Source organism: Castor canadensis, chromosome 11 (assembly GCF_047511655.1).
Source record: "Castor canadensis chromosome 11, mCasCan1.hap1v2, whole genome shotgun sequence".
NCBI lineage: Eukaryota > Metazoa > Chordata > Mammalia > Rodentia > Castoridae > Castor > Castor canadensis.
The window spans coordinates 105,705,571-105,727,728 of record NC_133396.1 but is presented as its reverse complement, the minus strand read 5'-3'; the positions used below and the strand labels follow the sequence as shown (position 1 = coordinate 105,727,728).

General features: G+C 35.3%; 1 protein-coding gene across 5 annotated transcripts in view; it reads right to left on the bottom strand.

Moving 5' to 3' along the window:
• Ash1l (ASH1 like histone lysine methyltransferase) overlaps positions 1-22,158 on the bottom strand; it is a 158,493-nt gene that overhangs the window by 71,922 nt on the left and 64,413 nt on the right. For all 5 annotated transcript variants that reach the window (XM_020166163.2, XM_020166158.2, XM_020166165.2 and 2 more), the window contains 2 exons: positions 21,040-21,141; positions 5,004-5,745 (listed from right to left, as the gene is read on the bottom strand). In XM_020166163.2, coding sequence (XP_020021752.1) covers positions 5,004-5,745; positions 21,040-21,141 — 844 coding nt within the window. The remainder of the gene's footprint in view (positions 1-5,003; positions 5,746-21,039; positions 21,142-22,158) is intronic.

Sequence of the window (22,158 nt, the reverse complement as noted above, 5' to 3'; positions counted from 1 at the left end):
ATAATATTCTCTCATAGTATGTAATCTTTCTATGTTTCTCATGACATTGTTTGATGTACAGAGATTCTAAACTGTGTTTTTTCTTTTTGTGAAACTGAGGTGTGAACTCATGGCTTCATGCTTACAAAGCAGGGAATCTACTGCTTGAGCCATACTTCCAGTTCATTTTGCTCTGGTTATTGTTTTGGAGATAGTATCTCATGAACTATTTGCCCAAGCTGACCATCAACCCTGATCCTCCAGATTTTGGCCTCCCAAGTAGCTACAATTATAGGTGTGAACCACAGCACATGGCTCTCTAAATTTTAATGTAACTCAGAATATGTTTTACTTTTATTGTTGCTGCTTTTGGTATTATATGAAATAATTTCTGACAAGGTCAAGAATTTATTCTCCTGTATCATCTTCAAAAGTTTAAAGTCTATGTCAGGCACCAGTGGCTCACGTTTGTAATCACAGTTATTCGGGAGGCAGAGAATGGGATGTGTGCAGTTCAAAGTTGGGCCAGGCAAAAAGTTAGCAAGATCCCCATCTCAACCAATAAGCTGAGTGTGCTAGTATGCCTGTGGTTCCAGCTACAGGGGAGTTGTAGGTAGGAGGATCATGGACTGAGGCCTGTTTCAGGCAAAACTATGACCCTATCTGAAAAATAACTAAAGCAAAAAAGGGGTGGGAGTTGGCTCAAGTGGTAAGAGGGCCTACCTAGCAAGTGCAAGGCTCTGAGTTTAAATCCCAATATAGCAAAACAATTTTAAAAAAAGTTTAAAATTTTCTTTTTACACTTATGTATTTACACAACTAGGAACTGATTTTTGTATACAAGATAAGGTAGAAAATTCAATTTTTTTCCCATGGAATATCAACTTTTAGGGTATAACTTGTTGACTTCCTTCCCTATTGATATGCTGTGTTATCACTGACATAGCCAGCTTTCATACATATGTTTGTTTCTCTTACCTATTGTTACATACTAGTTTAATGTAATATAACTTGAAATTAAGTGTTGGGAAAAATTCTTTGGTTTAATCAGCAATTCCATTTTTAGGTATATTCTGTAGAGAAAACTAGTGTCCATATCCACCAGTGGGCATTAGAAGAATATTGTAAGGAAAAGGCTGGTCATAGCCTCAAAACAGAATAATTTAAGAGCAAAATTGAAAAAGTACATCATATAAAATAAGGGATTATTACACAATAAAGATGAAGGAACTATACAGTAGTATGCAACAACATACACAGTTTAATTTGTATATGCTGAGTAAAAAAGGTGAACTACAAAAGCATATATCCCCTCTAATTAAGTTTTTATGAAATTCAGAAAGAATAACCTAAACTGTATCGCTTAGGGCTACACACTTAAATGGCATACAAAAAGGGAAACATGGTTACCTAAAAAATCAGGAGATAACCGTTACCTTACTATAGGCAAAGAAGGGGTTTATGACTGGGAAAGAACAAGGGATGCTAGCAATGCTCTACATATTCTTACCTGTTGTATATTTATAAGGATGTCAAACTTGGTAACAAAATTTAAATTGATTAGCTAATGTACTTTCTCTATGTCCTTACCTCTTCCTCAATGAGCATACTCTCTAAAATGGTTCATGTGAGACTGGAATGTATTTCTTCAAAGTGTAGAACTGTTCTTCCACTGGTCTGGAACAGATGCTTTCTTTGTGGTAAGATTTTACATTATAGATTGACTTTACATAATAGGTATGTTCAGGCTATTTCTTTTGAGTAGGTACTGTGAAAATTACCTTTTTCTAGGAATACATCCACTTTAAGTTTGCCCATTTGGGCATAAACTTCTTATAGGAGTTAATTTTTAGTTTGGCATATGTAAAATTCCTCATTTTACTTAATTGTTCCCTTTCTGATTCCTTATGAATCAACCTTACCAGAAGCTCACCCACTTTATTAGTTTTCAAAGAATCTTGGTCACCAGTGATTCTATTATAATTTGCTCTTATTAATTTAAGGTACATACTTTACATGCTTCCTTTATGGTTTGGAGGATTATTGCTTTGTCCTTCCAATTTCTTTTTTTTTTTTTAACCCTCACTAGGTAGCCCAGGCTCACCTTTGAACTTGCAATCCTCTTGTCTCAGCCTCCCATGTGTTCAGATTATAGGCATGAACCACACTCACCTAATTTCTTAAATGAACTCTAGATTCAGTCATTAATTATTACTTTAAATAACATTAAGCATTAAAAGTGATGAATCTTCCTGTAGTTACCACTTTTGCTTCATCCCACAGTTTTAGGGCTGGTGGACTGGTTCAGATAGAAAAGAACCTGCTTAGCAAGAGCAAGGTCCTAAGTTCAAACCCCTAGTACAAGCTCTCAAAAATCTTTGTTTTAAATATATTTGAAGATTTGTATTATGATTATATTTTACATGAGTAATTTAAACACAAGTAACATTTATCTTATTTTGTTTCACTACCACAAATTTGAATACAGTTTCTCTGAGTCTAGAGCCCAGCCCAAAGTTATTCCTTTGCATTGTGGCTTGTTATTAATCAACAAATAGTCACCCAAATCTTTACCACAGCATACAAGGCCCTTAGCATAACCTGGCCCATTTACCCTCCATTTTATGCCATCCTGCTCTATTTTCTTTCACTTTCCTGATATTGTCATGCCCTTTCAGTACTTTCCATCCTGAAATGATTGCCCTGGCTTTACTCTTTTAAGGAATAGATAAAGCCTATTTTTCAGATTTTTAACTTAAGTCATTACTTGTTTAGGAAAGCTAAGTCTGTTACTTATATTACATACTGTTATAATCCTAAGTAATTCTTCACAAAAGAACTTGGAATGTAAGAGCCATGAAAGTAGAGAAAGTATGTTTAGCTCATCATTGCACCTATCCCTAACCACATGGAATATAATAGCCTTACAAGCAATATTTTCTGAGCAAATACATGAATAATTAATTATTATAGAATAAGTATGTATAGGATCCAGGTAAAAAAAGGTTGAAAACGTGTTACTGTCATCTCTGGGAATTCACTGCATTATGTCTTTCCTACACAATTAGTACCCACACAATTTGACCATATACGAAAGGGTTTATTTATTGTTATTGTTATTGTACTGGGGGTACATTGTGACATTTACTGAAGTTCTTATATTATATTATAGTTGAATTCACCAACTCCATCATTCTCCTTGGAAGGGTTAATTTCTGTGCTCTCTATTCTATTTACTTGGTCTATACTATGTATTTATGCTAATACTACAGTATACTGATTACAGTAGCTTTATAAAAAAACCAAATTGGACTTTGAGAAAATTAGAAAATTTTTGCATCTTAAAATATAGTAGCAACAGAATAAAAAGACAATCAACAAAATGGGAATAGTTACAAATCAATATATCTAGCAAGTTACCAATACCCAGAATATATCCAGAAGTACTAAAGCTCAACAATAAAAAAAAAAAAAAACAGGTAGGGCATGACTCAAGTGTTAGAGAGCCTGTCTAGGAGTGCAAGGCCCTGAGTTCAAGCTCTAGCATAGCAAAAAAAACAAAACAAACAAACAAACAAAAGACCAAAAACCAAAAAACCAAAAAACCAAAACCAAAACCAAACCAAATAACCTAGAGAAGAAAAAAGTTGGTACAAAAGCCCAATGAACATGAGAAAAATGCTTAACATCACAAATGATTAGGGAAATGCAAATCAAAACAATTCTGGGGGGTGGATATGATCAAAGTACATTATATACATGTAGAAAATGACATAATGAAAACCATTATTTTGTATAATATACACTAATATAAAATTCATACACACAGAAAAACATACATAAAACTGCATTATAGTATCTCACACACACTAGGATGACTACTATGATAAAACCAGAAAATAAATGTTGGTAAATATGAGAAGAAACTGTAACCCCTATGCACTGGTGTTAAGAATGTATAATGGCACATCTGCTATAGAAAATGGTATGGTGATTCCCGAAAAAATTAAAATACAATTACTATATTATCCACCAAAAGAGTGAAAGCAGGGTCTCAAAGAGATATTCACACACCCACATGCATCCACAGTAGTATCACATTACTGAAAATGTGAAAGCAACCCAAGGGCCCATTCTTGGATGAATGTATAAACAAAATGTGGTATAGACATGATAGAATATTATTTAGCCTTAAAAAGAAAATTCTGACAGAATATGCTACAACATGAATGAACCTTTATATTCAATGAAGTAAGTCAGTCACAAAAAGACACACCTGCATTTTCATTTACATGAGGTATTTAAGAGTAGTCAAAGAGTAGTGAAAATCTTAAAGAAAATAGGATGTTAGTTTGCAGAGGATGGGCAAAGGGGAGAATGGGAAGTTATTATTTAATAGGTTCAGAGATTCAGTTTTATAAGACTAAATAAAGAGTATGTGGGCTACACCACAAAAAATTAAATGGTTTTTTTATTGCATAAGTATAACTTTTGCTTTCTGTTCTGTATCTTTTGGAAATATAAAAGGCATACAAGGAAAATAAATAGAACATGCTAGAAGACTTAAAATCTATTAGATGGCAGGATTAAACGTCAACAGCACAAAGATGAGATGGACAGTGTGATAAGAAAAATGATTCCACTTATACAGTACTATATTTGATAAAACACAATCTCTCAGCCTTGATTTCTTTTGTGTATAAAGTGAGGAGCTTAGATTAGATTTTTATGTTGCCGTTACTTAATTATTTATAATTTTCAACAGCCAAAAATAAGAACAGGTTTTGTTTTGCTTTTAGTTTTTTGAAAAAGGGTCGTTATGTAGCTGGCCTCAAACCTGCAATCCTCCTGCCTCAGTATCCTGAGTGCTAGTATGAGAGGCATGTACCACTATACCCAGCAAGAACAGATTTTAAACAATAAAAAATAAAAAGGTTTTAAGATTAACAGAATAATTCAGCTGCATAGGTATATTAGTTTTACAAAGCTTGATTACTCAGCTAATATTTTAAACTAGGAAATACCTTTTATTATTTTCTTGCTCCTCTTCCTCTGGTAATGGTTTCTGCTTTTTCCTGGTCTGTTCCTCCAACAGCCAATTTTTCCTCTTCAATCCCTTCTTATGTTCTGAGTTCAGGTTTACACTCTGAACAACAGCCTCAATTACATCAGTAACTGTATCAGGACTGAGGTGAAGTGCTGCTGCTTCTTCACCTTCATTCAATTCTGGATTGACAAACTGGGCAGCCTGGAATGCTTGCATTGATACCACAGCTTGGAGGGGACATTTCCGAGGTCGACCCGGTCTACGTTTCACAAAGTTATTCCCTGTCCTGGCCTGCCTCTGAAGTTTTTTGGCTTTTAAAATTTTATTGACATGGTCCAGGTTTTTCTTGGTGGCCAAGATTTTGTCATAATTGCACATTTTCCGAGCTTGGCGCTGCATAGCTTCCACTACACTTCTCTTTATATGATGAGAATAGCTGCTTGTTGACAACTTTTCAGAAAGGAGTGAGATGTTACTACTGCAAGAGTCACTCGGGACTGCAGGCACTAGAAGATTATCTGGTTTTCCCAGGGTTCGCTCCTTGCTGTGGTTACGGCCTGGACTGGAAGAAGGTGGTACAGGGGCAGTTGCAATAACAGTATCAATGTTTTTCTCTACAGGCTCTTGGTCCTCATGTTGTACCATCCGCTGAAGGAGACTATCCACAGAGTCATCCACAGAAGCAACCAATCTTGGACTTCGGGAGGAAACTCCATTTACTAAAAAAGACAAAATTTATCACAGCTAGTTATGCAAATAAGTTTCTTCTTCTCTCTCTTTTTGTTCTTCTTTTTTTTAGTTTTGAGACAAGATCTTGCTATGTAGCTCAGGCTAGCCTCCAACTTGCTATCATCCTGCCTTAGCCGCCTAAGCGCTAAGATTATAGATGTGTACCACCACACATGGCTAAATAACATTCAACACTGACAAAAGACAAGGAATACTATTCCATTTTCCATAGCAAGTTAAACATAGTAAGGGCTGGATGAGTGGCTCAAATGGTAGAGCAGCTGTCTAGCAAGACCCTGAGTTCAACCCCCAGTACTGCCAAGGGGAAAAAGAGTTAAACATAAAATACCATATGTATATTCATCTTTCACAGGCAGGTTGATAGTTGACTTTCCTGAATAAGAGATATCATTGTAAGCATTAAAAAAAAAAATTGGCCCATTTCCCTAATATGCGAGTTACAGCTCTCAAACTAGGCTTAGTGGTACATACCTGTTATCCCAGAATTCAGAGGATGAGGCAGGAGGATTGAGAGTTCAATGCCAGTTATGATAATGAGTTCCAGGCCAGCCTGCGCTACAGTGTAAGATCCTGTCACAAAAACAAACAAACAAACATATCCCCCAAAGAACCCAACGTGTCAGTGATTCATTCATGCCTGTAAAATCCTAGCTACTTAGAAGGCTAAGATTGAGGAGGATCACAATTCAAGGTCTGCCTGGGCAAAAAGTTCCTGAGACTCCATCTCAACCAACAGCTGGGCTCAGCACAAGCTGCATGGGAGGCTGACATCTGAAAGACTGCAGTCATAGACCAGCCTTGGCAAAAAAGTCTGCAAGACTCCACCTCAACAGAAATAAACTGGGCATGGTAGCACACACCTGTCATTCTGGTGAGGTTGGAAGCTTAAAATAGGAGGATTGTGGTCCACGGTACCCTAGGCAAAAGGTGAGGCCCTATCACTGAAATAACCACACCAGAAAGGGCTGGAGGCCTGGCCCAAGTGATAGAGTGCCTGGCTAGTAAGCAAGATGCTTGGAGTTCAAACCCCAGGACCACAAAACAAAAGAAAATGAAAAACAACATAACCAACACCTCCCTCATCCCCTAAAAATCCAACTCTTTATGACATAAAAATAAGGTCTGTTAAGGGATTTGGGTAAAATGCTGGAGAACCACCCCTCCAACTTTTTTTTTTTTTTTTTGTAGTGCTGGGAATCAAATCCAGGACCTCACTCATGCAAGGCAAGCGCTCTACCACTGACCTACATCCCCAGCAAGATCTATACTTTAATTGTAGATGATATTTCCAGTTTAGTGGTTATTTTAAGTACAAAGATTATCAAAACCAAGTCACTTCCCAAACTTCTTATCTGCTAGTAATCAATGGATTTATCAGATTTTAAAATGTGATTATTCTAAATACCCCTTTATTAGTCCTAAGTGTTCTAGATTCTTCTTTTTTTTTTTTTGGTGCATCTGGTGTTTGAACTCAGGCTTTGTACTTGCAAAGCAGGCACTCTACCACTTGAGCCAGACCTCCAGTCCATTTTGCTCTGATTATTTTGGAGATGAGGTCTCATATAGTATTTGGTTGGGCTGGTCTCAAACCATGATCCTCCCCATCTCAAGCCAGATTATAGGCATTATGGGATTACCTGTACCTGGCTAGATTCTTATCTTTATCAGATTAAACTAGAACTTTCCTCAAATTAATGTCCTCCAGATAATATCCAGTAGCCTTGGCTAAATTCACTATTTAAAAATTTTTACATTTTCAATCTCACCTATATTTGATATCACAAATCTTCAAAAATTCTGTTATTGTTTCTATAATAATATACTTTAACTCACAATTACTTGTGACTCCATTAAACTTAACTGTACAGGTCTTCAATATACAGTATTTGTTATTCATTTTTATACTTATTTTCCCACTGGGAACATACTTATTCTCACAGCTTCTATTATTATTAGTATGTGATTTTTAAATATTCATGTGAATCTTCAGTTTTATCTGAAAATTACCTAATCCAATCTCTTGCCTCCCTCTATGTACTCTCTTTGGCCATTCTGAAACCTCCTGAGTATCTATTCTCTCTTCTTTTTTTTTTTTGAGGAACTGGGAATTGAACTTAGGGACTTCGACCTTGTACTTAAGCCACGCCCCCAGTTCTGAATCTTTTATTTTCTTTTTGGCAGTGGTGGTGTTTGAACTCAGAGCTGCACTTGTTAGCAGGTTGTGCTAACACTTGAGCCACACCTCTAGTCCTGAATCTGTTTTTTGAAGAACTTCCTTCTGTCTAATTTCTATTTTGATATGTTGCACAGACCTAATAGTCACATCTAATCTCACTACCTCCTGTTCCTGAATCTTGCTGATCTTCAAGATTCACTACAGAATCTGATTGTTTTTAATTTTTGGCAGTACTAGGGTTTGAACTCAGGGCCTCACGCTTGCTAGCACTCTTACCACTTAAGCCACTCTGACAGCCCTTCTCTGGTTATTTTTGAGATAGGGTATCACTTTTTGCCAAAGCCAGCTTGGACCACAACTTATTTTATTCTTCCCATCATAAATGGAATGAAGATACATTCCACCACACCCAGCTAAGAATGTGGTGATTTTTAATGTTCAATTAGAAAAGGCACAACAGCTTCCATGTGTTCTTCTTTATGTTGTGGAACACGTGCCCTAGGATTCCTGCTTTGAAATTCTAAGGAAATCCAGGCAACATGTTGGAATGCAGGCCAACAGATCCTGCTGAGGTCATAGCCAAGCAACAGTATTAACTACCAGATATATGAATGACTAAGTCTTTGAGATAACTTTAGCCGCAGGAGAGAAATTCTGAGATAAGTGATTATCACTGTTTGATGTTAGTAAGTTTGGGGTGACCCACGAGAGTGGTGATTTTTTTTTTTCTTCCTCTGATACTGGAGATAGAACCCAGGGCCTGTACATGCTATATAAGTACTCTATCACAGTGCTACATCCCCAGCCCTACTAATAACATTTCTAATTAGTGGCTTAATGTATGTAATTATCAAGCTAGGGGTATAGCTAGCTTAGATCCCCAGCATGGGGTGGTGGTGGGGGAAATACGTATTTCTCAAGCAACGTTTGGTCTGTTAAGGCAAAGATGGCATTCATTAAATTCACTTTGTATTTCCAATGACAGAAAGTAATTCATTAACAGGTAGCTGAATAAACCCTGTGTTCCAAAGTCTTTATTTAATTAGACTTAGGGCTTTGTGCTTGCAAAGTAGGTGCTCTACTGTTTGAGCCATGTCTCAAACTATTTGCGAGGATGACCTTGAACCTTGAGCCTCTGGATCTTAGCCTCACAAGTAGCTAGGATTACATGAGCCATAGGCACCTGGCTCCCAAAATCCTAGATATTATTTTTCTTTCCTCTTTCCCTAACAAACTGCTCAAAATTACCAAATGCGTTTGATCCATGAGTATCAATTTAAAACAGAATCCTAAAATGAGTAGATCTAGTTTTCCTTCCTGAGCCACACATGCTTTATAGTTTTTTTCCCGTCTTCTAAAATTCTGGTCCATGAATTTGTTTTTCTTGATAGTTGATTTATGTCTAGGAAATGATGTTGGTAGCATGTTTCAGAAGTGATTTTTAAAAAACTAACTTTGATGTGGTAAAATATATAATAAAATTAAATGTATGCTTTTTATGTATATAGTTTTAGGAGTTTTGACAAATTTACCATGTAATCACCATCATAATCAATATACAGAACACTTCTATTACCCTGAAATGTTTCGGGTCTCCTTTTTAACATAATTATTCTGCCTGAGGTGCGAAGAAACCACTTTGTCTACTTCCTTTTACTACAGATGAAATTTGCTGTTCTAGAAATTCATATAGAATACTGTATTCTTCTGTTGTTTTTGCTGCATTCACACAATACAGCTTTCAGGTTAATTCATGTTGCTTCATTACCTTTTCTTTATTTTTCGAGGTTAATTCATGTTGCTTCATTACCTTTCCTTTATTTTTCGAGGTACTGGGGTTTAAATGTAGGGCCTTGTGCTTGCTAGACAAACGATGTGCCACTTGAGTCACTCTGCCAGCCGATTTTTGTTTTGTTTTGTATTTGGTGGTACTGGGGTTTGAATTTACAGCTTCATGTTTGCTAGACAGGTGCTCTACTACTTGAGCTACTCCTCCAGCCCCGCCAGCCCGTTATTGTGTATTGGGGGTTTTCGAGATGGGGTCTGGCGATCTCTTTACCCAGGGCTGGCTTCAAACTGTGATCCTCCTGATCTCTCCCTCCTAAGTACCTAGGATTACAGGTGTGAGGTACAGGCCTTTTAAAATTACTTTTTAAAAAGTTTCTCTTTTTTAAAATAATTTCTTTAAAAGCAATTTAAAAAATTTTTGATAAAGTGCCATTTATCTTGCGTTTTTTTTGTTGTTGTTGTTGTATGTTTGTTTTCTACCAGTACTGGGGGTTGAACTCAGGGCCCTGTACTTGCTAGGCAGGCACTCTACTATTTGAGCCACTTTGATAGCCACCACTACCACAACCCTGCCTTTTTGTTTTTGGGATTGGTTATTTTCAAGATAGGGTCAGCCTGGGCCACAATTGTTCTATTTATGCATCCCAGCACAGCTAGAATGAAAGCTGCACATCACTGTGCCCAGCTTTTGGCTGAGATGGGGTTTCTCAGAACTTTTTCCCAGGCCTGGCTTTGAACCACAATCCAACAGATATCTTCCTCCAAAACAGTTAGAATTATGGGCTTGAGTCACTGTGCTTGGCCCATTTATTATTACTATTTTTTCCTTTTACAGGCTTTGTTTTTATACTATGTAAGAAATCTTTGAATAGCAGAAGAAATTGTAAAAATTTTCTTCTATGTGTTCTTTTAAAAGTTTTAGCTTCAGACATTCCAAAATACATGATCTATTTCAAGTTAAGGTTTGTATATAGTCAATGATTCTTGCTTCCCATATGGATATCCAGTACTTAAAGTGCTATTTTATTGAAAAGACTACCCTTGTATCACTGAAATACAGGTCTTGCTTATAAAAAATCAACTATAAGTTAAAATATATATGGGATTGTCTATTTATGGGCTGTCCTGTTCCATCGAATGATAATATCTTTCACACTGTCTTGATTACTATAGCTTTATAATTAAGTTATAGTAGCAGTTGGTGGAAGTCTTCTAATTTTGTTTCTTGAAAGAATGAAATAGTTTTAGCTTTTTCAGGTCATGTATATTTATATATAAATTTTAGAATTAACTTATCAACTTTTATAAAAAACCCTACTGAAATTTATTAAAAATCCATTGAACCTATAGATTGATTTGGACAAAACTAACATTTACAAGTAACAAATCTTTCAAACAATGAATCCGGAATATCTCTCCATTTATTTGTATTTCGTCTTCTCTTAACAATGCCTTTTGTTTTTGATCAGATAAGTAGTGGGTATATTTTTCTAGATTTATCCTTAAGTGTCTCATGGTTTTTTTATTTTGGAGACAGGGTCTCTCTACATAATCCAGACTGGCTCATATACGGAAATACGATTTCTACATGTTCACCTTAAGCACTTGTAATTTTTGTCTGTTAAGTTTAAACACATGCAAATCCTATTGTCAAACTCACTTAAGACCTGTAGTTTTTTTTTTTTTTAAACAAACAGACTGGAATTTTTCTGCAGATCATATCACCTGCAAATAATACATCATCTTTCTTTTTCTTCTTTCCTATTTGTATGAAATTAAGATTTCTTTTTGTTATCTTATGCAGTGGTAAGGGCTTTCCTACAATGGTGAAAATAAATGCTAAGTGGCCATCTTTACTTTGTTCCTAATCTTAAGGAGAAATGTTTAGTTATCTACCATTAAGTATCAGGTAAGCTGTAGGTTTTTCTGTAGTTACATTTCACTAGGTTGAGAAAATTCTACTTGAATCCTGTTTTCCAAGTTTTTTTTTTTTAAATCATGAATGAATGTTGAATTATGTCAAATGTGGTCACAAATTTACTTAATAGACAATCAGGTAATTTTTCTTGCTTATTAATTTCACAAAACACATTATTTGATTTTCAATGTTAAACTTTGCATTCCTAAAATAAGTTTAGCTATGATATATTTTATCTACCTTACACATCAGATTCCATTGGATTATGTATATATATATATATATATATATATATATATACATATTTAAATGTGTATATATATTTTTTGAGACAGTCTTGTTCTCAAGAACTTCTGATTCGCCTTCCTTAGCTTCATTAAGTGCTAGGATTACTGGTGTATGCCACTATGCCTGGCCCATCTGATACTTTTAAACTATATTTAAAAAACCATATTGAGCTGTAGTATTCTTATAATACTATAAATATATTATAGCACTTACAATGGTGGGATAATACTGGTACTAATGACCTCATAAAATCAGTTGGGAAATGTTACATTTTCTGGAAAAATTTGTACATTAGTATTATTTTTTCTTAACTGTTTGGTAGAACTTTTATTGAAGCCATTAGGTTGAGTTTTCATTGCCTGAAGTTTTTTTTTTTCTTTTCCTTTTTGATGTACTGGGGCTTAAACATAGGGCCTCATGCTTGCTAGGCAGGCACTCTACCACTTGATATATTCTGCCAGCAAGATTTTTAACTTTAAGTTCAATTTCCTTAGTAGGCCTATTTAAGTTATTCTTTTTTTTTTTTTGGTGACAGGGTCTTGTTATGAAAACCAGACTGGCTTTGAACTCTTGATTCCCCTACTTCTACTTCCCAAAGTGTTGGGATTATACATATTATTTGTAACAGAACTGTGAGTCAATCATACAAATCTAATTCAAAAATTGATAAATCATCTATTTATCAACTGTTACTTTTCTCCAGGTGACAGAGGAGATAATATGAATTCTTATTCAGGATCTGGGAGATTCCATACGAAATTTAGAATCCAATATTATCTTTTTTTGCAATACTGGGGTTTTGAACTCAGGGACTACTCCTTGAACCATTCCACTATCCCTATTTTTGTGATGGGTATTTTCAAGATAGGGTCTCACGAAATATATGCCCGGGCTGGCTTTGAACCATGATCCTCCTGAGTAGCGAGAATTATAGGCATGAGCTACTGGAGCCAGTGAATATCATCGTTGATACTGCCAAAGATAATTTCTTTTATTTTTTTTTTACAGTACTGGGGTTTGATCTCAGGGCTATGCTCGCTAGGCAGGTGCTCTACCACTTCAGCTATGACTCTGGCTGAATTCTTAAATAAATACTATTAACTGTATTTTTTTTGTGTGTGTGTGGTACTAGAGTTTGAACTCAGGATTCTGTGCTTAAAAGTAGGTGCTAGAACACTTGAGTCACAGCCCCAGTCCTATACTCCTTTCTCTCTCTCTCTCATGGTATAGGGGTGTGAACTCAGGGCCTACACCCTGAGCCACTCCACCAGCCCTTTTCTGTTATGGGTTTTTTCAAGATAGGGTCTTGTGAATCATTTGCCTTGGCTGGCTTTGAACCTCGATCCTCCTGCTTTTTGCCTCTTGAGTTCCCAGGACAACAAGCATGAACCACCGGCGCCAGGTTCTTGAATACTCCTGCATGATACTTATAAGGTATGTTTCTTCTTCTAAGTGCTCAACCAGAGATGCATCAATAGCCTGGTATACTTGATAATACCAGTGTAGTCACAGGTTGTAAGATCATATTAAGGTAAGTTTCAGTTAAACATTTAAGAAGGCCAACATGATGTCAAAATAATCATGATCCAATTCAATAAGTGACTTTTCTAATGATATATCATTTTTCTTTTTGGTCAATCTCTTAGCTATTTTTGATTAAAGACAACTGGAAAAGAGATATTTAAAAGCACAATCATGTGACAAACTGTTTACCATGGATCACAAGATTTATAGAGAAGTCTTATTTTCTGCTTTTATATAATAACTTGATCCTCTTTCTTACCTGCAGAGTAGTCTAAGTTCTAAAGAACCTTCAAGCCTAAATAATTTTCAAGTCTGAGTTTTTTCATGAAGCCAATTTATGTGTACTAACAATTTATGAGAGCACAAAGGGCAAATTATTACTAAGACTAGGACAATCACAGGACCTGATCTTTAAGAAGGCATCCTGATGAAAAAATGGAAACCCCACCCAACCCTCAATTTTCTTGGCTTTTCTGAGTCCCAGTATTCTCTTTGTAAAACCCAGGAAAGCAGAACTTCCCTTTCAGTGCCTACCTCTATCTGAGGCCTAGTACAGAAATTCAGACTGCTAAGTGGCCTCCTTAAGGTAGACTTAAGGATCATACCTGCTGAAAAAAACAGAGTAACGGGTTGCTTTCTTGGATTAACAGTTTGGCAGTTGGGTTTGGCAAGAAGCATAGGAGCAGAGGGACCAGCAAGGTGGTGAATCTAGAGACAGAGCTCTATCTAGTCCCAGCAACCACCCCCAGGGGAGGCTTGACTATCCTCAGTATTTGGGTATTTCCCTACCTCCTCTGCTAGTGGGAGGAGACCTACTAGGCAAGTGCTCTAATACATGAGCCCTACCTCCTGCCCCTTTTACTTTAGGTTAGTTTTCGTAATAGGATGTGACTTTTTGCCTGGGCCTGCCTGGGACCTCCATCCTCCCACCTTTCTCCTCCATGTAGCTGGGATCACAGACATGACACACCATATCCAGATTGTTCTTTGAGATAGAGTCTCACTAACTTTTTGCGTGGGCTGGCCTTGAACTGCAATTTTCCTAATCTCTGTCTCCCAAGTAGCTGGGATTATAGGCATGAGCCACCACCACACCTGACTATTTATTCTGGGATGATCTTCTTATTTCTTTAAAAGAATATACTCCTTTTATCTAACTTCTCAATTTGCTGACATAAATATTCAGAATAGTTCCTTATTATCCCTTTAAAGTATGTATGACTTGTAATGACGTTTTCATTCTTGATATTTGTATTTTTGCCTTTTAAATTTTTTTCTTAATTTTCTTGGGTAGAATTATCATGTTCCATTTTATTCAAAGAATCAGTGTTAACTTTATAGGTCTTCTATTTCTTGTTATTTCTGCTCTTATCTTTATAATTTTCTTTCTAATTTAGGTTTAAGTTACTCTTTTTTTCTACCTTCCTATATCTGACACAGCATAAATCACTGACTCAGACATTTGTTGTTTAATAATCTAAGTTATAAACAAGTCTTAGCTGTAATCCCATAAATTTTATTTATTTCCAAATATTTTCTAATTTAGTATTTACCAATTCCTTTTTTAACTTCTAGGTTATTTAGAATCCATTAATTAATTTCTACATATTTAGGAAATTTCAAGGTATTCTATTGGTACTAAATTTTAATTGAATACTATAATGGTATTAAAAATATGTCATGTATGACTTTTGATGGTATCTTAGTAAAGTTTCCTCCAAGGACTGGACAGCTGTAGCCAGAATTCAAATGTCTTCAGCCATGTATCAATTTTGGGACTTTTCTATTTTATAATTCCCTGTTTGTTCATAGTCCATTTTTATTTTGAGTTTCACTTTATTCAAGGAGTGCCTACCAATAGCAAAGATTTAAGATTACTCAGCAAATGTGTCTGAACAGTTTTGCAATCTTCTCTTGTTGTATTCTTTACCACTGTACCCTCTCTCCCTTAAACAACCTAAGCCTTATTTCTAAGACTTTATAACAATGGGAAGAGAACCAATAGTGTCAGCAGTAACAATATAAGTTAGCATTTACTTAAAGACTCATTTAGTAATAGTTTTATATAAATTTACTCTAATTCTCACTAGTCTGCAAAGTAAACAAAAGTAGCCTCAATTTATAGATGAGAGAATGACAGCTTGAAGAGTTAATATAACTTTCACCATGTTACACAGTATCACTAAAGCTGAATCAACCAGAAAAAACTCAAAAATGTACTGCCTTCTCAGTGTGGGATAATGGCTTCTCTTTCCACTTAGCAAATCTTTAGGCACAACATTTGCATGACATCTTTTTGATTAACCTTAAAATAGTTCCTTTAATATAGCAGTTGCTCAGTATAATTATAAAAGGTCTACTGCTCTCATCAGTGCGTTTTATTTGCAAAAGAACTGAAGATGAAATGATTCTATGACAAAATGAAGGGCATTATGTCTGGGAAGAGTTAAGTTACTGTGAATTTCTGTCCTAACTATAAGCTTTTTTTTGAGGTACTGGGGACCAAACTTGAGGTCTGGTGCATGTGTTCTACCACTGAGCTCCTCATCCCCTTGCTCCAACTATAAACCTTCAGGTTTACATTACATCTCCAAGAAAAGAGAAATTAAACAAGTATCTAAAGCTACAAATGTAAGAAAAAACTTTAATGACAAAAGCAAACATTAACAAAGAACATATGAAAAACATTCACTCATTTTCAAAGTAAGTCTCAAAGACTTAAGATATTTAACACCACTAGAAAGTTCATTTACTCATCAACAATACTTTTGTTACTGTACACTCTTGGCATACATAATAATGATGGCAGCAGTTAGAACAGTCATATACTCTTAGTATATGATCCCTTTGTATTTATTTAAAAACAGGGAAATTAGATTTAAAAAATGGGTTATGAGACTCCACTTACAAAAATTTGGATTATTTTTTGTTTCCATATTGTATACCATTAGTTTACAAAGCAGACAGTTTCTAAAGATATTTTATTCCTTTGAATATAACTATAAGATTAGGCCATGGCTCTGGTTATTTGCCTTTAAACTGCAAAATAAAGGCTACCAATTCCTGTATTACCACAACATATGTGAATACTAAGCCAAAGTTGAGGAAGTACTGAACAAAAAAAAGGTTAGGCTTATATTTAATGATAATTCTCTGGAATATTTGCATTTGGCTCCACCAAGTAATCTAACAAGTCTCTATAACACGTTTTAATTTAACTGTTTACTGTGTCTCACAGTAAATTTAAATCTGCAGGAGTAAATATAATGTTATAGAACTAGCATGAGCACATACATGGTCAGAAACTCTCTTTCCTGCTCCTTTCATGCTGATAAAACTCGCCTTTTTGGGGATTTTACCTCTATGCATGGAAATCTGACATGATCGTCTGTTGAAATCCTAGGCTGTATCCTTCATCTTTTACATCTGGATGTATTTCAATTACCAGGCTCTCAGCAACCCGCGATCAAGTAAACAGATGCCAGGTAGCCCTAGTGTTCCTTACCTCTGAACCAAACTGCGGAAGTTTCTAGTTTTTTATTTATTTCAAAGTTCGGCCATGCTGTAAGAAATGTTTTCCATACTTTATCCAGTATTTTTAGATTTTAGGCACCATGAAGTTTGTGTATGCTACACACCTAATCTACCACAATCTTTGAAATAAAAAACTCTTATTCTAATGTCACCTGAATTTATAGTCCCTTTTCCTCTTTTAAACTGCCAAACTGTTCGAACGCTATACCTTCAGACCATTTTTCCTTCTTTTCCCAATCATTCAACACTTTCTGGTCAAATCTTTGACTTCTTAGCAACAATGATGTTGACTACTCTTACTAGCCTATTATTTTTTCAGGTTGCTTTAACACAAGCTGTTTGTTTTTTCCCTATTTAAGTCTTATTCACTGCCATTTTTTTCCTCTGGCGTTCCTCTCAAATGCTAACATTCTGTAGGTCTCCAGCCCCTGTCATCTTCTCATTTTACACTTTCTCCTTGGGCAATTTCATCCACTGTCAACTTCAAGTATCTAATATACAGCTATGTTGTATCTGTCACATATGTCTCTAAAATTATAAATCACCACTTTCAATTATCTGTTCAACATCTCTCTCTCAACAGCCCAGAGACAGTTAAAAAACATTTTGTTGTTGTTGAGACACAGTCTCACTATGTAGTTCAGGATGGTCTTGAACTCAAGATCATCTTAGCTCAGGTCCAGAAGGCTGGGATTAGAGACATGTACCACCACACCTGGCTACAGTTCAATTTTAATACAACCAAATCAAAAGCCATAATCTACTGTTTTCATGAATTTCTTTTTGTCTCACTCCATTCTCTACAACATAATACAGCATTTTTTTCTAAAATGCGTATGTTAGGCTATATTAATGATATGTATTCGCTGCCCTCCTTTCAAAGGATTATACTTTCCAGCTACACTGACATAAGAATGAACTTACTTAGGCTTTAAAATGTGAGATGTATGTCATTCCTACCTAGGCAGAAATTTTAAGACCAGTTAGTGCTTTACTATGGCCCTTTCCTCCCCTGCTGCAAAATAATCAACATTATAGATAAGAGTGTTTTTTTTTTTTTTTTAAATCAGTCAGGGTCCTAGTGGGAAGAGAAAACTGAACAGACTTGATGGTTACATAGCATAAAAAAAAAAAAAAATCTCAAAAAAACCTTTGCTGTTTTAAGCCACTGGGATTTGGGGATTATCTTTTAGCACCGCAACTCCTAGACAATTAACATATATCAAAAATGTTTCCATAGTATCTAAATGCATCTGTAATAGTTTCAACTCCTTTGAATGAAAAAGGAAACCATGGGTCAGGTGCAGAGGCCTGTGTCTGTAACCCTGGCTACTAGGGAGGTGGAGATCAAGAAGATCATGGTTTGAGGACAGTAAGGGAAAAAAGCTAGTGAGATCCAATTTCAAAAAAACATAGCAAAAAGGAATGGTGGTGAGGCTCAAGTGGTAGAACACCTGCCTAGTGAGTGTGAGGCCCTGACTTCAAACCTCAGTACAGCCAAAACCACCACACAAACCCCAATAACAAAAACAAAAAACCCTGAGTAGTACACAGGTCTGACACAGCAGGCAGCGGTAAGAGGATCAGGGTAGAGGCCAGTCCCAGGAAAAAAAAAGAATGAAACCTTATTTGAAAAAATAACAAAAGCAAAAAATGGCTGGGGTATGGTTTAAATTATACAACCCTTGCCTAGCAAGCATGAGGAACTCCAGTACTGCTGAAAACCAGTAAACCATATACAATGTAGTCCATTATTACTTTTATAGTCTTATTTCCAACCACCCTTAGACATTATACATATTGAAAAACATGCTGTTCTCCAAAAACTCTATGGTATTTCATGGTTTTGTGCCTTTCTTTGGTGGAGCTGTTGTTAGTGTGTTGAATATATTCTTCCCTTTATGCTGCCCCATTTGTTTACTCAAATTCAACATATAGTAGTCTATGTGTCACTTCTTCAGTGAGGTCACTTTCATTCATCCCAAGTGGTCAGTGCTTGAGTTTCTATGTATAGCATTTGGTACACTATTCCGTTACAGATTTGAACATGTTGTTTATTGGTGAATATGTTTGAATCCTAGTGGTCAGCACCCAGTAACCCCTAAAACAAATATTTGATAAAGGAATAAAATATTCATATGATAAAAGAAAACTTCACGGGCTTAGATATTCTCTTGTTAACTAAATTAAAATATTTTGGTGACTTTCTTATGTATCTGTTATTGTAATTGGTAAGTATTTTTTGTAAAAGTTTAGGTAGTAAATATTTTAGGCTTTTAAGGATACATCAATGACTGTCATATATTCTCCTTAAATTTTATATAAGGAAATATAAAAACCATTCCTAATATAAGACCTGCACAAAAAGACTGAGTATCTTTACCTTAGTCTAGGTAGACTCCATAAAAATTAGTCACTTGTTAATGAGTTTAAAAGTTTCCCAAAGGTAATATTAAAAACAAAGCATCATGAAGTAAACAACTATCACCGCTGTTAAATTCTATTGTCCTTTTGGAGTAACAGTACTAATAAAGAGCTTTTGGAATATTGAAGTGATTATCAAATAAATTCAACAAATATTATACTGTTAAAATTTGGCAGAGAGGTCTTGTACTGATGAAAAACTTAAATGTTCCAATAAACCTAAGTGATCCACTAATCAAGACACAGAGACAGAATAGTATGAGATGGTATTATTACTTTCTTGCTTAAAAACTTTCTGTGGTCAAGTGCTCAGGCCTCTAATTCTAGCTATTTGGGAGGCAGAGATTGCGAAGATGGCAGTTCAAGGCCAACCTGGGTAAAAAGTTTGAAGTTCCCATCTCAACCAATAATTGGGCATGGTGACAGGCATCCAGCTACTTAGGAAGCATATATAGGAGGAATGTGGTTCAGGTTAGCCTAGGTAAAAACATTAGACCCTGTTTCAAAAAATATCTAAAGCAAAACAGGTTGGGAATGTTACAGCTCAAGTGGTAGAAAGCCTGTCTAGCAAGTGTGAGGTCCTGAAGTCAATCCACAGTACCACCAAAAAAATTTTCTATGACTACATATTGTATTTAAGGGTCTATATCATTGGTCTCTACCCACCTTTCCAACCACACATTTAAAAACCATGTGTATTCTAACTACAGTGGTTCTTTTATTTGTTTTCTTGAACCCACTGTTCTCTGCTTCATACATACTACTATCATTGCCTGGAAGGAACTTATCACTCCCCATCTTTCTTGACAATACTGATATATTTAAAATGATTTCTTATTTTTTAATTTTAAGTAAAGGTGGAAGACAAGTATGTATTGGCTTCCCCCCCACCCAAAGAAAACTGAGGGCATACTATAAGTCTTATTTATTTATTTTTTTTGGTGCAGGGATTGAACCCAGGACTATGCATGCACTGAAATAATAGCCTCAAGCTGGGAGGAGTAGTGTAGGCCTATAACCCCAGCATTTGGGAGACTGATCCCATGTTCAAGGCCAGAGTGCGCTATATATTGAGTTTGAGGCCAGCCTGGGCTACATAATGAGACCCTGTCTAAAAATAAAATTAAAACACCCCTGCCCCAAATACATCCCAGTCCTAAATCTTTGTATAAGTTATACAAATATATTATACTGTGTTACATAGTTGCATATATTTTGAAAACAGAAAATATTAGAATTTAAGAAGCATAAGTTAAAAATAAATATTTACAAGCCTAATTGTTTTGCATATCCTCAGAGATCTGTGAAAACTATTTTGGAAATTATTACTTTATCGAAGGCTTTTATATATGTGTTTAAAATTTTATTAAATGGCTTCAATCCATGTTCCCCTACAACAAATATACTCTTTAACCTTGAGTTTAAAAAAAAAAAAAAGTTTGTGGAATAACTCTCACTTCAGTTTTTTAAAGGGAAAGACTAGTATACTGTTTCAGTGTCCATTATTGCTAATTCTTACCTACCAAGGCAACTTTTCTTTATTTATATTGTCATTTACAAGTAACAGAGGGGAAACTACCTTGAAAATCTGATAAAACAAACACCACATGCCTGTTGAAGAAGTACTCTCAGATGAAGACCTTTTCCGGGTGGGGCTACAATTTGTGCTCTCTGAAGACCGCTGGGAGGGTTTATCTGAGGTTGACTGGGAACCTGTAAAGACAAAAAAATAGAAAACTGAGGTCAAAGAATAATGTCAAAAACATTCTGTGTTAGAATTTTAGTTGCTGTCACTTCCATTCCCTGTAATAGTATGACTTGTAGGCTGTCAATAAGAAGAAAATAAGCAGAAGACAAACCATACTATGTGTTGTTGACAGAATTTCCCAGGTCTCATATAATTTCTCCTGTTACATTACAGGGGGAAAACTAGTTTTAGTGGAAGAATGAACAGAGTATATGATTTAGTTTTTATGTATTATTGCTATGAAACACTATTAAAATGTATTTTGACAAAAACTACTAGAAATATTCTAATCGGTTCCTGTTATTTTTATTAAAATTCATCATATAAACCAACCAACAAAACATATAATACAATTAATTAGGAATAGTTAATGTGAAAAAGCAGATCTAATCTAAGTATTTCATATAATAGAACTGGATGAAAAGTAAGAGGAGAGGTCAGACCTTAAATCCATACATCGTATCTAATTCACAGAAACAATTTTCACCTTCGACTTTCTTCTGTAGAAAATTCTGGATGAGCTGGTGATTATTTTATTCATGAAATAGAATAAATCTCCTTAAAAGATGCATACATAATGGTCCTTGGTTATTTACATAAAAACTTATGAAGACAAACTGAATTTCCTTTTAAAAAAGTGTCATAATACTAGCAAAATCCCTAATTAAAGCAGCATAATTTAATACACCTCTTGTTCAAGAGAAAGGTATGTTATTCCGGAAAGATTATTTTCCTGAGTAAAATATACTTGGTTCTAATATTCATTTCTTTATAATCTAAAAAGCCAGCTGTTGAGAATATATAATGAAAGTTTACCTCATATTTATCAAAAGAAACCAACAGCACTCTGAAACATTCACTTTTACCTTGAAAAAGATTTACAAATAAAAGGCTTTAATGTATAATAGGAGGTACAAAGGATATAAGAAATCAAATAACTAAAGATGAGATTGTTAAGATCTGCCTCTAAGTAAGAGTTAACT